We start from the raw sequence: 14,655 nt of genomic DNA, 5'->3' as shown, positions 1-14,655 counted from the left end.
ATGAAGAGATGGGACGATTGTCTACAGCTGCTATAACGTTAGTGATGACAGGAATTAACCCACCTCAGGATTTAATTTAAACAGTAAAAAAAAAAAAAAATGAACCGGTTAACAATTGCTGTGGTATAAGAGGAATATAATACCTCGAGACATGATGTCATCAGAAAATAATTGATCACTCGATTGGGGGGGGGGGGTTTACAGTAACTCCGTTTCGTACCGGGCAGCGTCACACCGCCCCGTTCTTGATTATTGTCCCTTAACAGCATGTCTCATTGTGTTTTATTCCTTACATATCTCACTTCAGGTCCAATACATCTTTGCAAACACCTGAGGTGTTTAAATGAGAATTTGAGAAATTTGCATTTCATATTCAAATATCAAAGGGGGGAAAGAAAAGAAAAAATACCAACAGGTACTACAAGCACTTCGTTTCTGCATTTCTGCGGTGTGGGAAAGAGTTGCTTTTGAAACAGAGAACCACTCCAGTCCTCTTGAGTGGAACTGTGACTGCACACTGCTCAGCCCTGTTGGAGAACAGGAATTATTCTACATGAGAAAACAACCTGAAACAAATCAGCGCCCACGAAAAAATAAACCGAATACCACGTCCCTTTCACGACAGGAGACAAGCACGACATTATGATAAACGGATAAAAGACTTGTGTGCTTTCAAACCGTTTGAAATATATTTCAGGCTTGTTTTCCCTGTAGTATTTGTAATTAAGGGGTGCAGCTGGATCTGAAGGCTCATCGAGATGAAAGAAGTCATATAGCAGGGACACAGAAGAGCTGTATCTACGTAACGATGATCAGTTCTCATTCAGGTTGTGGGTAATGTTGTGTTTCCTTATCAGAAAGAGGAAGGAACTTTAACTGAAATCAATTCAGGTTTACTCAGTTGGATACTTATATTGTATATTAGACTGACAGTGTGTTCATTTGATTATAACGTAATTCCAATTGGAAATTTCGAACACGAACGGCAATAAACTTGTTATTCTTCAAGGTTGTTGTAGTTCTATGGAGAGAAACGGAGTCCGCGGCCATGATGCAGCACCTCGCGGTTACAGACATGGTCACGGACCCATGGTTTCATGTTAGCTTAGTTAACATTAACGCGGTGAAAATTAATTTTTCAAAAGATCAGGTTAAAACCGCCGACCTGAACGTGAACCCACACGCCTCAAAAACCAGCGAGCCAAACATCCCTAGGTCTGTTTTTTTGTTGTTGTTGTTGTTCGTCAGAGCCACATCACTCTCCTGTCAGTCGTTCATGAAACTTTCACAGACCCACAGCAGACACGGGACAACGGAGAGATATTCTTTAAAACTATCTTTATTGTGTTTCTCAACAGAAGGTGTGCATAAGCGATATCTACTGGCTTGGTTGAAAGATTACAAAAAAGAAATACAGACCAACAAACAAACCTTTACAAACAAACAAAAAAACATTTATGGCAGTTCAAAAGACTAACACGTCAGACAAGCCAGCACGATCCCTTAGGATTCTCACGCGCAGGGTCCGACGTTACGATCCGAGAGGGGAAAGAAAGAGAAAAAAATCCCAACGCTCTATTGTTTATTAAAGGGTGGAATGATATGCAGATAATTCTTATCAAATACAACATCTTCTGTTAGCTCAGCAGCATCTTGGAGATAAACTGACCGTCAACCACCACAAAGAGAATCGTTCAGACATGCCACATACCGTGATTATCGCTTTTTAAAGAGGAAAAGAAAAAGAAAAAAGTGACCTAAAAAAAAAAAAAACACAAACTCGTGATAAGTGCTGATGATGATGGATTAAACTATACAAATGAAAATGTTAAGGCCTAGATCGCTGCTTAAACAATTAACGAATGTAAATAATTTGCACTGTAACACTGCCTTAAATGCGGTTTCATTAATTTCATGGATATCGGTGGCTCGGACACAACACGCAGCACAAAAAAAAATAAAAATAAAAAAAGAGAAGAAAAACAGTTTTAGGAAAGACTCACAGGTAACTTTTTCCAGGGCAGCATAAGTGCTTAAGTACACGATTTATTAATGCGATTTATCAGAGATCTTCTTTAAAAGACAAACGTATACGTCGAAAGTGCGGCCAAAGTGCGGAATGTCACCTACATGAAGGAGTAAAAGGCGTCAGATCTTGACGGAGGATTTCAGCTTCTAGTACGTTGTTTTACTGTCTGGAAAAAAAATGAAGGGAGAGAGAGAGAGAGAGAGAGAGAGAGAGAGAGAGAGAGAGAGAGAGAGAGAGAAAAGCTGAATTCATGTGAATTAACTTAGAGAGTCCGCCACGGTCGTCTCGTTCTCCGATTCTCCGTTCCATTTCGGTTAAGGTCGACCAATCAGTGTACACCGCCGTGACACCTCCTCTTCCGAACGAGGAAACGAATCATTAAACACTCATCTTCTATGTGGGACTATTTCAAATCAAAACACTGAGCACGGAGCAGAGGCACGCGACAGCCAGGTGTACAAACTCTAGGGCACGAGACAGAGTTGAATGGAGAAGGCGGGAGCGCAGAAGACAACTCAAACATATGGAAGGGTAGAAACTGATATCTTTTTTTTTTTAAACGTTTGGAGGGAGAGGGCCCACTACTGTAAACTATTAGCACTGCTGACGTGCTAAATCTCAGCGTCCGACATGCCCTCGTCTTCCCCTGCGTGGTGTAAACTCTGTTCACGCTAACGGCACCTACTATTTCTGAACAAAGAAAGAAAAGGAAAAAATGAACGTGTCAGACCGCTCCTGTCCCATCACCGCACGTTACCCCCCCCCCCCCCCCCAAAAAAAATAGCTCCGTCAAAAAAGTAAAGCTGGAGGTTAAATGGTAAAAAAAAAAAAAAAAAAACTTAACAGAAGAGTTAAATCGAAGAGTACAAGCTTGTGATGATTAATGAAAAAAATATATATATCGATTGTTTCTCTCTTTCCCTTTGCATTACGTCTCTTGGTTTATAGGCAAGAGGTAAAGAGTATAGAAAAGGCAGACTCAGTCTTTAGCAGGCCTGTGTATGCATGTGTGTGTTTATTTGTGTACGCCGCCATCATGCAATTGCTTTTGCCTCTGGCAAGAACGCCTCCCAGTACTTGATCAGCTACATGAGAGAGAGAGACAGATAATGAGTGTTTGTTCATAGTATCTGACTTAACAGTATGTATCAGGGCATATGGGGGGGGGGGGGGGGGGGGTTTAATTGTTTTACCTGTTGCTGTGAATTCAACAGAGAATCCAGATACCTGACGATTTGTTTCTTGAAATCCCGAGCCTGCTCTTTCTGTTGCAGGGAAAAAATTATAATAAAACACCTTAATGCTGGTGACCGTAAACGAGCATGTTTACAAAACACTGCACGATTATTATCCACGATGTAAAAGCACATGGATAGTCCGAGAGTGCTCACCTCGAACCGGAGGACTTCCTTTCGTACGGTGGCGGATACTCTCTCGAAGTCTCTCTCGTACTGACTGACCTTAGACTCCCACTGCAACACACATCATCGCTCACATCAGCGACATGTGGGGAACGGCGGCTAAACTGAAACGATCTGTTGCTCATATCTAAACCACACACACCCAGACACCCCCCACATCCCACACACACACACCCAGACACACCCCCAGGTACTTGGTACGTGGAAATAGTGTGAGGCAAATGCTGTTTTCAAATATCGTGTCTGCTTCAGCATAAACACAGACAGAGGATTCTGATCGAAATATCTTCCAACTTTTAAACATGGTTAAAAAAATTAATTTCAAAGGATAGGTAGAAAGGTACTAAACAAGAGCTGTTGTTATGAGGTTCGGTCTTGTTACAAAGTGTGTGATCATGTAACACGTCGTTTGGTTTTCTCATCAGCGTTACCTCTGTGATCTCGTCCTTGGCTTGCTGAAGTTTGTCAGGTTTGTTGGCCCATAGCAGCTTGGCCTCAGTCTCTCGCTTCTTCTGTAGCATGTTCTGAGCGTCTTGCCAGCGCTGCCACGCCTTCATCCGCTGGTCAAAGCATGCCTGGACATGCGTACGCACACACACGCACACACGCACACACGCACACACGCACACACGCACACACGCACACACGCACACACGCACACACGCACACACGCACACACGCACACACGCACACACGCACACACGCACACACGCACACACGCACACTTACAGCTAAAGCAACAGCTGTTTAACAGCAGCAGCTGATAATTTGTGAAACTTCTGTCCCTAGAATTAGCTCTGGCTTTCTGAAATTAAATGTAAACAAATAAATAAATAAATAAATAATTAATTAATTAATTAATTAATTTGCGTCCAACTCGCTCAACTGGTCATCAGTGCTGAAACTACATTAAGTACAATGTTTAAGCCCTGTGCTTCAGAGTGTGCGTCTCCATACCCTGACTGCAACCAGCAAGCGGATGTAGTCTGCAAGATGCTCGGCAAAGATGAAGAAGTCATTAGCAGCCTGGTCCTGATGAAGCTGCTCGATGCGGTCCTCCACCTCGGCTAGCTGGGACAGGGCTCGTGAGAGCGCGGTGTTATCCTCCGAACTACCCAACATTGCCACGCTCTTAGCAAACACTGCTGTGCTCAGAGACAACTCTGCAAACAGACAACTCCTTTATTATATTACGCAATACACATACACCTATAAACCGGAAAAAAACACATGGGAACAAGGGAACACGAGATAATAGACACGTGTGACCAATAAGAGAGAGACAAGTAAGAGTGATGCAAAAACGACAAGTACGGAACACTGTAACTGTACAAACAACAGTGTACACGTCGTCATTAACGGTAGTAACCATGCAGCGAACACTTAGTCATTACATTACGAGGGGAAGTCCAAACATGTCCGGTATTCGAAGGCGAGGCCTAAGCGATTGTACACTGAAGTGCCTACGGGAAAGCTTCAGGGGAAAAAAGAGGAGAGGAGAAGTGGCGTACCACAACACCATGTCGTCAACCGAAGGAGTTTTTAAACCAGAAACAATGCGATTATCGCGTCACATCCACCGCAGTCGCCAGATCTCTCCACTTCTTTTTGTTCCCGAAATTAAAACCGAGACTGAATTTGCTACAGCAAGGCTGCGCGATTAATCCAATTTTCGATGATGGCCTCCAACGATGATGATGATAAAAACAACACAATCGAGATAATAAAACAATTATTGTGCCGGGTTTCGTTTCGCAATGCTCTTGCTTTGTCTTTTTCAAAACCGGACGCCATTTTTCTTTATGGTGGTGCGCTTTCGACGCCTCCCTAAAAGACCCAACTCGCTCCCCGCCAGGCTGCGGCGTTTTCAGTTCGGCTCCAGCCAAGATGACAGGAAGAGAGCCTTTGGTCGACAAGAAAGATAAAAAAAAAAATTTCACTCATTTGGAAACAATTTGGTTTCGAGGAATCTGACGTGGAACGAAAAGTTACAAAATTACGTTTGGCATCACTGGGAAGGTCATTTCCTCTACTGTCATGACAGCTGGTCTAAATACGCTCATTTCCTCTCTAGAGCTCACGAACAGTGAGAAACTACAGGCTGATCAAAACCAGGAGACGGAATTTCATTGGCTGAGGAAGTTTAAAGCTTCTGGCAATGCGATTCGCTGAAATGAGTCACGTGATGTGCTCCGCTGGCTGTTTAACTGATTTCATTTTGTTTTACGTATTTTGTTTCACTTGAATTACATTCAAGGAAATCCACTCTTAAAAATAAAATAACTTTATTTTTTATTTTTAAAGTGTTCAATAAATGCACAATGTTTCCAAAGTCAATGAGCAATCGTATTCAATAATTGTGATCTCAATACTGACCAAAATAACCGTGATTATGATTATATGATAATGCTGTACATTTGATAAAACTAGTTCTTTGAGGTTTCCTTTTTTTTTTGGCTCTTTTACAAGTCCAGAATGTTCGGGTTCCCCCCTCGTACATAAAGCAGGGCTTTTACTCGCTTATCATAAAATAACCACAAGAAGGTTTAGATATCGAGCAAAAAACTGACTAGGGAAGTCAGCACTGATACACTATGTACTCCCAGGAGTATAAAAAACACATGACTACCTTTCCTGTGGTTAACGAGGGACTCCACCATAGCGTGAAGCTTCCTCAGCTGTTGGTCCTCACTCTCTACCTCCTGCAGCTTCTCTTCAAACCACTGACAGGCATACAGACACATTAACACACTCAATGAGAGATCTCGAATAAGGCCGAGTCATCGGTCTGGCAGCAGTGGCGATACTCACAACGTCTGACTCGTTCATCTTGATGGTCATCTTGCTGACTGCGTCAGTGGCCTTGTTGATCATCTTGAGGAATCCGGCTCCACTCAGCGTCTGGGTACTAACTGCCCTGGGTAACTAACAGAACACATGCAGGTTTGTTAGGTAGATACAACACTAACTACATTTTGCAGCCAAAAGTATGTGGACACACCTGATCATCACACCCGTATGTGGTTCTTCCCTACAACGTTAGAAGCATACAATTGTATAAAATGTCTTTGTAGCTTTACAACTTTGTTTCACTGGAATTAAGAGGCCCCAAAAATATTCCAGCATCACAGTGTCACCGTGCACAAAGTAAGCTCTGGTTGGAGTGGAACAACACGAGCGTCCTGAACAAAGCCCTGACCTCAACACTTTTGGGATGAACTGGAACACCGACTGCACCCCAGGCCTCCTCCTTCTCCGTCGTCAGTGCCTGACCTCAATAATTCTCTTGTGGCTGAATGAACACAAATCTAGCAGAAAGCCTTCCCAGAATGGAGGTTATTATAATAGTTAAAGGGTAATACCCGTGGTTTTAGAATGAGCATATATGGCCGTGATACTCAGGTGTCCACATACTTTTGGCCACACTGTGTGTATCATGGAGTGTCTTACTGCATAAATGATCCAACAGCTAGAATGTGTGTGTGTTCAAGAGATATCTCTTACCTCCTCTTTCTCTAAAAACTCTCTCACATCGGGGTCTTGCAGCAGAGACGGATGACACACGAGTCTCTGGACGTACCTAAGCGATAAGAAACCATAAGCCGTAAGTCATAATTGAACAACGAATACAAAATCCAGAAGTAAAAAAAAAAAGAAAACAGGAGAGAGGATGGACCTTTCAAGAGCAGCTCTCCTCCTTTCGACAAACTCGGCTGATGACGGGTCTTCCTTTCCCACCTTCACTTTGGTCATTCCTTTTTTCGAAAACAGTACAACATTGCTGGTAAATTTTTGGTAAAACTATATAAGAAAGAAAGAAAACAAAAACCAAAACACACACAATTCAAACAGTTTTTGCCCTACAAAAATCAAAAGATACCCAGAATGCTCTTCTCTGGTGGCGGAGGCACAATGTGTCCATTCTGTGAATGTTTTTCTGAGAGTTTCTCGTAGAGACCCAGAAAATCGCTGAAGCGCCTGCGCACTGTGAACTGCTTAGTGCGGAACATGGGCAACGTCGTCTGTGAGCACGGGTAAGAGAGAAAGATCAGGCCAGAGTTAGAATCAAGTCCTCTCTAACACACACACACACACACACACACACACAATATGCGTGCAGTGAAAAGATTCACCTGTGTGGAGACTTTGTAGGCCATGTAGGCATTCATACCATCACCTGCAGGAAAGAAGCAGCAGTCAGTCAGAAAACACCCCCAAACTAACGTCTCACGTAAATCAAACCAACCATAGTGTGTGTGTGTGTGTGTGTGTGTGGGGGGGGGGGGGGGGGGGGGGGGGGTTGGGGGGGATATGGGGGGTGGGGCGGCTGAGGAAACCGAAGCTGGCTGGCATAAGGCGCAGCAGGGAAGTGAAACTGTGAAAGTGTTTGTTGAGCATTGTCTCACAGGTCACATACATCAAACAATTTAACTGTCGTCACAATGCTGATATTCCACTTCCCACTGCAGTGCGTGGTGATAAATAAGCTCTCACAAAAGAACCTTCCTCGAGGTCAGTCGCCAGGAACTGTAGGGGATGGACTTACCCACTTTCTCTGGGTTTGTAACTGAAATGTTCAAATCAAATTTGTCCTCCTTCTCCTCTTCCTCCTCCTGCTGTATCGTGTGTGCGAGAGAGAGAGAGAGAGAGAGAGAGAGAGAGAGAGAGAGAGAGAGAGAGAGAGAGGTTAAGAAAACTCTCTCAAATGCCCAACCAAAGGTTTCCACAGGCAAGATAGATGATATACAATGTCCTCCACTAATATTGGCACCCTTGATAAATATGAGCAAAGTCGTCTGGGAAAAACTGTCTTTATTGTTTAAGCTTTTAATCTCAAATATTCACAAAAATACTCTGCTCTCATGGATATCAAACAATTTCAAACTCAACCTAGGTTTGTCAAAAGAAATAAATAAGAAATTATATATATTTGATATTTTACATTTTTTAGTATATTTGGGTGACTAGGAACAGGAAATGGTTCAACCATTCCTGTTTCACAGGGGTACAAATATTAGGCAACACATAGGCCACTTCTCTTAGTCATTCATAACAATGGGTATAACCAAGGAATATCGCTGTGATGTGCAGCAAAAGGTTGTTGAGCTTCACACAATGGGGCGTGTCTATAAGAAAATAGCACAAGCATTGAAGATGCCCATTTCCTCCATCAGGGCAATAATTAAGAAGTTCCAGTCAACTGGAAATGTTATGAATCAACCTGGAATTGGACGTGTGCTCTACTCTCATCCAAAAACAAACTCGAGCGTCTTCAGTGTGCAGACACTACTGGAACTTCAGATGGGATCGGGTTCTATGATCAGATGAAACCAAAATAGAGCTTTTTGGTAATAAACACCAGAGGAGGTTTTGGAGCACACAGAGAGGCAGCCATATGGAAAAGTACCTCATGCCCACGGTTAAATATGGAGGTGGATCTTTAATGTTTTGGGGCTGTTTTTCTGCCAGAGGACATTTTGTTAGGATACATGGCATCATGGACTATCAAATATCAACAGATATTAAATGAAAACCTGACTGCCTCTCACAGAAAGCTTCAAATGGGCCGTGGTTGGATCTTCCAGCAGGACAATGATCCAAAACATACATCAAAATCATCACAAAAATGGTTTACTGACCACAAAATCAACTCATGACCACTCCTGTCCCCTGACCTGAACCCCATAGAAACCTGTGTGGTGAACTGAAGAGGAGAGTCCACCAGCATGGACCTCGAAATGTGAAGGATCTGGAGAGATTCTGTATGGAGGAACGCTCTCAACAGATCCCTCACCATGTATTCTCCAACCTCATCAGGTATTATAGGAGAAGACTCAGAGCTGTTATCTTGGCAAAGAGAGGTAGCACAAAGAATTGACTAAAACAGTGCACACCTATATATGACACATACATATATATATATTTTTTTTAATAAACCTGTCTAGTGTTTGACATCCATGAGATCAGAGTATTTCTGTGAATTTTTTTTAGCAAAAGGTTAAACAATAAAGGCAATTTTTCCACAGCATTCCTTGCTCGTATTTATCAAGGGTGCCAATATTAATGAAGGTCACTGTAACAGTCACTAGTATTTTAGCTACTAGACTCATCCATCCAACAACCAGAGAAATTAAAACTACTTCGCTTTGACCTTGACATAAGAGATCTTTTCATTCTGTTTTTCTAGTTTACATGTGTCTCAGTGGCGCGTTACTCTTTTCCAAATCCTGCCGTCTGCCTCACTACTCCAGGCCTGTCATGATAGCTCCATTGGTCAGGCGATATATCGTCCCATAAATAATTGCGATAAACGATATTATTGTCATTTTAAGCCCATTTTATACCGCTGATATAACGATAACTTTATAGTATAAAAATGCGAGCTCATTCAGACGTAAGAATCGACAGGATTATTTGAAACAATAAAACAATTCTTTCTAGATTTTTCGTTTAAAAATACAACAACAAAAAAACATTGTTAGTGCATTGTTAATATCTTGTGTGTCATTTTTTTCAACAGTGTGTTTTAATTCAAATCGCCGCTAGTGCTCGGTGCGCGTCTTGAATTCGAACGGGCGCAGTTTTTCCACTCGAATGTGCATTTTTATCTTAAATCTGATGAATATTAGAAGTTCAAACAGCCCTGGAGAGGACGAGACGGAGGACAGATGCATCGTGAACGGCTAAAACGTCGGTGACTATCGTGAATTATCGTGACAGGAATAACTACTCAGGAAGTCTGGTTTGTAGTAAAAACTATTTTACGTAGGACTGTTAATTAACTTGAACAGACACAATACAGGAAACTGGGAGGAAAAACAAAACAGTAACTCTACCGCTAACACAACACGCAGTCACCCCACGTTTAAACACACCGAGTGAAAATGAAAACACTCGGCAGACTCATAACGGTTTTAGACGACAGGAGAGAACGCCGCAGATCACAGCTGAAACGCTGTCCGGGAACTTCCTGTCTTTTTTGCTGAGGGTGCAAACACGACGCTCCTACACCAGAGATTATCAGGAGAAGATAAAGACTGGCTACGTAAATTTACTCCTCACAAAGATTCACTCTCACTCGTTCTCCATAACCTGTGGCCGGTCACGTTTATTACGTGAGTTGCCTCGACTGAAGCGCCTTAATCAGACTTCCAGATCAAGCACCGTGTGGGATCGTCACGGAAATACATTGTGCTTATTTTAGCACTTGAACACTAGCACTATAGCGTCCATTCGATTTGAGAGAATTTCAGGTACAGCTGTTTTAACTTACTCCGGTTACAAATTCATCCGTAATACCGATATTTATCTTAACACCCCGCTCTGCCATACAATAACAATCCTAGCCTGTTGTCATGGTGATGAAACTTTTTTTTGGCCGAAGAATTGACAAAATCGGATAATTTGATCTAAGAATATACTCTGAGTAACGTCGAGAGATGTGAATCGAGCTGGATTATATACCTCCTCTAGTGTTTTATGCTGAGGTTTGGAGACGCTCGCTGAAGCCGCGAGAGAGGAAGCCGGTGCTGAGGTCTTCTGTGTTTGTCTCTTCCGGTGGTCATTACGAGGACTGTCCAGAGACAGCTCAACGGTGGCCTCTGGGATGGAGAGGGAGAGATAGAGAGGGAGAGAGCGAGAGAGAGAGAGAGGGAGTGAGGTAGAGAGGGAGAGAGCGAGAGTGTGAGAGCATGAGTGAGAGAGAGGGAGGGAATAAGAGAGAAAGGGAGTGAGAGAGAGAGGGAGGGGGAGAGGGAGAGCGAGGGGGGGGAGTGGGGGGGGGGGGGAGAGAGAGAGAGAGAGAGAGAGAGGAAAAAGAGAAAGAACGTTGCAGATCACACAACACATTTTCACAAGTTCACAGGAAGTGAGCAGAGGGTTGAGGTCACTTCCAGGTCACATCACTATCATGTAAAGCCCAGAGCTTGAAGCTTAAAATCATCAGCACAGCGAAGCTCGGGTCAGAACGAAAAGAATTTAAAAACTCAAACACAACGCTGAATCTGCATTTCCTTATCACACTTTTCCAAGAAGAGCTGGAGAAGGACTAATCTCAAGGTTGACGACATTTACAAAAAACATGTCTATCAAATAAAGTCACAACAAAGACGGAGCACCTGTAAACAGATCGTCCTCGTCTGAGTGCAGCCCGTTGGTTCTGGAGCCGGGGTCCGGGCCCGGTTTAGCCGCAGCAGGGACTCCGACGACCTTCTCGGTAAAGAGGTCAGCAGCGGCGTCTTTCGACGGGTCAGCACGCCCTTTACTGCTTTCCTTCGCCAGAGGTTTCTTCACCTGCAGAGGCTCCTCGAACAGATCGGCACCGTCGTCATCGTCATCTCCAAACAGGTCGGCGCTGGGTGCTTTCTTCCCACCTGCAGCGCCACCTAGAGGTCCGGGTGTCATTTTAGTAATCGTACCGTCTTCCTGCGGCTCTTCAAAAATGTCCTCGGACTTCCTGACGTCGTTCTGAGGTGCGCCAAAGATCTCGCGCCGTGCCGCTGAACTCTTCTCGCTCTTCAGAGGGTCTGCGTTTTTGTCAGTGGTCGGCGGAGCTCCGGACTCGCCTAAAGGATCGGCGAACAGGTCGACTTCCACACCGGCAGCTCCTCCAGCGGCCTTCTCTGGTTCAGACTTCGCCCGACTTGGGTCTTTCAGAGGATCTTCTAGGGCTAGACTGAAGACGTCTTTAGGAGGCTCTCCGGCGCTCACGCGAACGAGAGGATCCGCTGGTGCACAAGAGAGCGCCTGGAGAAAGAAGGCAAGAAGGAAAAGTATATAACTTTACAGCGATACACAAAAAAGAAAGCGTGCACCGACCTGGACTTTAAAGATCTGTGTTCTTCTTGAACGTTTTTTTCCCCCCTCGGGGATTGTTGAGAACTTTGGCCGCAGCTTTTTCTACACGCCCTAGCTATTGAGTCACAGCTTTACTGAAGAGCCAACAACATCTGCCCAGAGAGATGAAGTTTTGCACAGCTGCACTTCCTTGAATGAATTTGCATGAGCTTTTCCCCCATCGTCCACCATTTCCCAAGCCTCAGTGGTGTAATGTTCATCTGTTGCACTAACACACATTCAGAGAAAGGCCATGTTTATATCATAAACACTGCAGTGACCATGTACACATCAGACAGCCCCAGATTGTTGTTATATTTAGTGCATCAGTAGGTAAGAGTGAACTAGACTCGAAACTTTTTGCTTATTTTTTTTTATTTTTGTTTTTATTTAGGTGCCTTGCCGACCAGAATGTAATGAAAGCTACCAGAGCTAGCAAGCTAAACTTTCTCACAGCTAGCTTAGACAGATTAAAAGCCACACGAATGACTGCTGTCGAGTTGTTAGCTTAAGCGCTAGCTGACTAGCTAGAGAAACATTTCAGCTTGCCTGAGAGTGAAGCTACACTAGAAAGACGAGTTCACGCCTAAAGTTCAGGCGCAGGGAGCTAGCATTAGCTTAGCCGCTTAGCGAGGAGACACTGGTTTCCGTGTTGATCCGAGACACACAAGTGGAGTTGTACTCACAGCGCCGGTGAAAATGTCCGCTCCTTCATCGCTGTCCTCGTCCTCGCCTAACTCAGGCTCCGGGTCCTGATCCTCTGAGTCGGGAAAGGGAGGCGGACTGCGCTCCGAGCCGGCCGCCATCTTCACTCTCAGCCTACTATCACGAAACAGAAGGAAAGCTGCGGCATAAAAACTTTAGCTCAGGAGAAAAAAATGGTACGAAAAACACAATGTTCATCAGCGCCCTCTACTGACACCTGTGCTTAACTGCACACAGATCATCAGCGCCCTCTACTGCCACCTGTACTTAACTGCACACAGATCATCAGCGCCCTCTACTGACACCTATACTTAACTGCACACAGATAATCAGCGCCCTCTACTGACACCTGTACTTAACTGCACACAGATCATCAGCGCCCTCTACTGACACCTGTACTTAACTGCACACAGATCATCAGCGCCCTCTACTGACACCTGTACTTAACTGCACACAGATCATCAGCGCCCTCTACTAACCCATATACTTAACTGCACACAAATCATCAGCGCCCTCTACTGACACTTGTACTGAACTGCACACTGCGCATCAGCGCCCTCTACTGACACTTGTACATAACTGCACACAGATCATCAGCGCCCTCTACTGACACTTGTACTGAACTGCACACTGCGCATCAGCGCCCTCTACTGACACCTCCTTCCACAAGTCCACCAGCATTGTGCATAACCCCTCCCACCCCTTATGGACACTCCTGCCCCCTGGAAGAAGGTACTGGCAAAGAACCATCTGTGTTACTACCACCACCAGGGCAGTCAGAATACGCAATACTGCGTTTTCTCAACACACCTGGACTAATCAACACCCACCATTGTACAACCATCACTGCGCACCTGAACTTTATATAAGACACTTTTTTACTTGCTGCTACCCCTCGCTTGATATTGCTGCTACACTTCTCTTCACAGCCAATAGTTTTCAGACAATTGGTTACACTGGTTCTCCAAAGGAAACACTGCACTCTTGGCCTGTCTAGTTAACGTGTATTGTCCTGTGTATTTATTGCCCTGAGAATTTATGTGTATTTGCAATTTATGTAGTCCTGTGTTCTGTTCTGTTGTGGAAACAGGCAAAGACCTGTCAAGTATTAGATCACACCCTCTGAACCTTTGTAACCTACAGAAGCCCTAAGTAGCCATGCATTGTTATTTTTTCTTTCTTTCTTTCTTGTTTTCTCATGATCTTGATATAACAAAAAGTTGTTTTTTTCACCACGTGATTTTATCACAAAAAAAAATCTCGCGCCTTATGAATAGGACTGGTGGTGCATGCACACTGGCGTCTTTGCCATCACCATCATAAATGTAATAATTGCCCACTGTAGAGATGGACTTTATCTCCACATTAAGAGAGAGGTGTGTCCTCTTCTCAAGTGTGAGACACTAATGTGGAAGTCGTCAATCACTGACAGACATAAAGCTATTTCAGCTTGAGTAAAAACTAATTTGTTCATCCATGATGCTGCAGGATTGCGCTTAAGCTTTTGCTGCCTCCAAAACAATAGAAACAACATTTTACATCGAGTACACAGATAAAAATTAGCCATGATCACGAGAAAACAAGAAAGAAAGAAAAAACAACAACAATGCATGACCTCTTAGGGTTTCCATAGTAACTCAGTATAACCATTTCTACATTTAACAA

At 43.8% G+C, this 14,655-nt stretch overlaps 1 protein-coding gene across 2 annotated transcripts; it reads right to left on the bottom strand.

Moving 5' to 3' along the window:
- Positions 1 to 1,321: 1,321 nt before the first annotated feature.
- Positions 1,322 to 13,163, bottom strand: snx1a (sorting nexin 1a). Of its 2 annotated transcripts, none has more exons than XM_017485019.3 (15): positions 12,972 to 13,163; positions 11,568 to 12,195; positions 10,915 to 11,051; positions 7,997 to 8,066; positions 7,584 to 7,627; positions 7,331 to 7,472; positions 7,127 to 7,205; positions 6,955 to 7,030; positions 6,262 to 6,375; positions 6,080 to 6,173; positions 4,408 to 4,613; positions 3,882 to 4,025; positions 3,421 to 3,501; positions 3,223 to 3,294; positions 1,322 to 3,114 (listed from the first exon to the last, which is right to left on the bottom strand). In XM_017485019.3, the coding sequence occupies exons 1-15, from the start codon at positions 13,089 to 13,091 to the stop codon at positions 3,064 to 3,066; spliced, it is 2,058 nt and encodes a 685-aa protein (XP_017340508.1). In that variant the 5' UTR covers positions 13,092 to 13,163; the 3' UTR covers positions 1,322 to 3,063. The 2 variants fall into 2 exon arrangements, with proteins under 2 accessions (XP_017340508.1, XP_017340509.1); XM_017485020.3 differs by having other exon boundaries at positions 7,997 to 8,063.
- Between the last annotated feature and the right edge of the window lie 1,492 nt (positions 13,164 to 14,655).

The sequence above is a fragment of the Ictalurus punctatus genome, chromosome 14, assembly GCF_001660625.3.
Source record: "Ictalurus punctatus breed USDA103 chromosome 14, Coco_2.0, whole genome shotgun sequence".
Lineage (NCBI taxonomy): Eukaryota > Metazoa > Chordata > Actinopteri > Siluriformes > Ictaluridae > Ictalurus > Ictalurus punctatus.
The sequence above is the reverse complement of the archived record's forward strand: the minus strand, read 5'-3'. Positions and strand labels throughout refer to the sequence as shown.

Bases quoted from the DNA above. Each gene is read 5' to 3' on its own strand.
- snx1a (XM_017485019.3), bottom strand. From the start codon at position 13,091: ATGGCGGCCGGCTCGGAGCGCAGTCCGCCTCCCTTTCCCGACTCAGAG. The intron at 6,376-6,954 runs GTAAGAGATATC...GTGTTCTGTTAG, and splicing joins AGTTTTTAGAGAAAGAGGAG to TTACCCAGGGCAGTTAGTAC. The intron at 4,026-4,407 runs GTATGGAGACGC...ACGCATGTCCAG, and splicing joins GCTTGCTGGTTGCAGTCAGG to GCATGCTTTGACCAGCGGAT.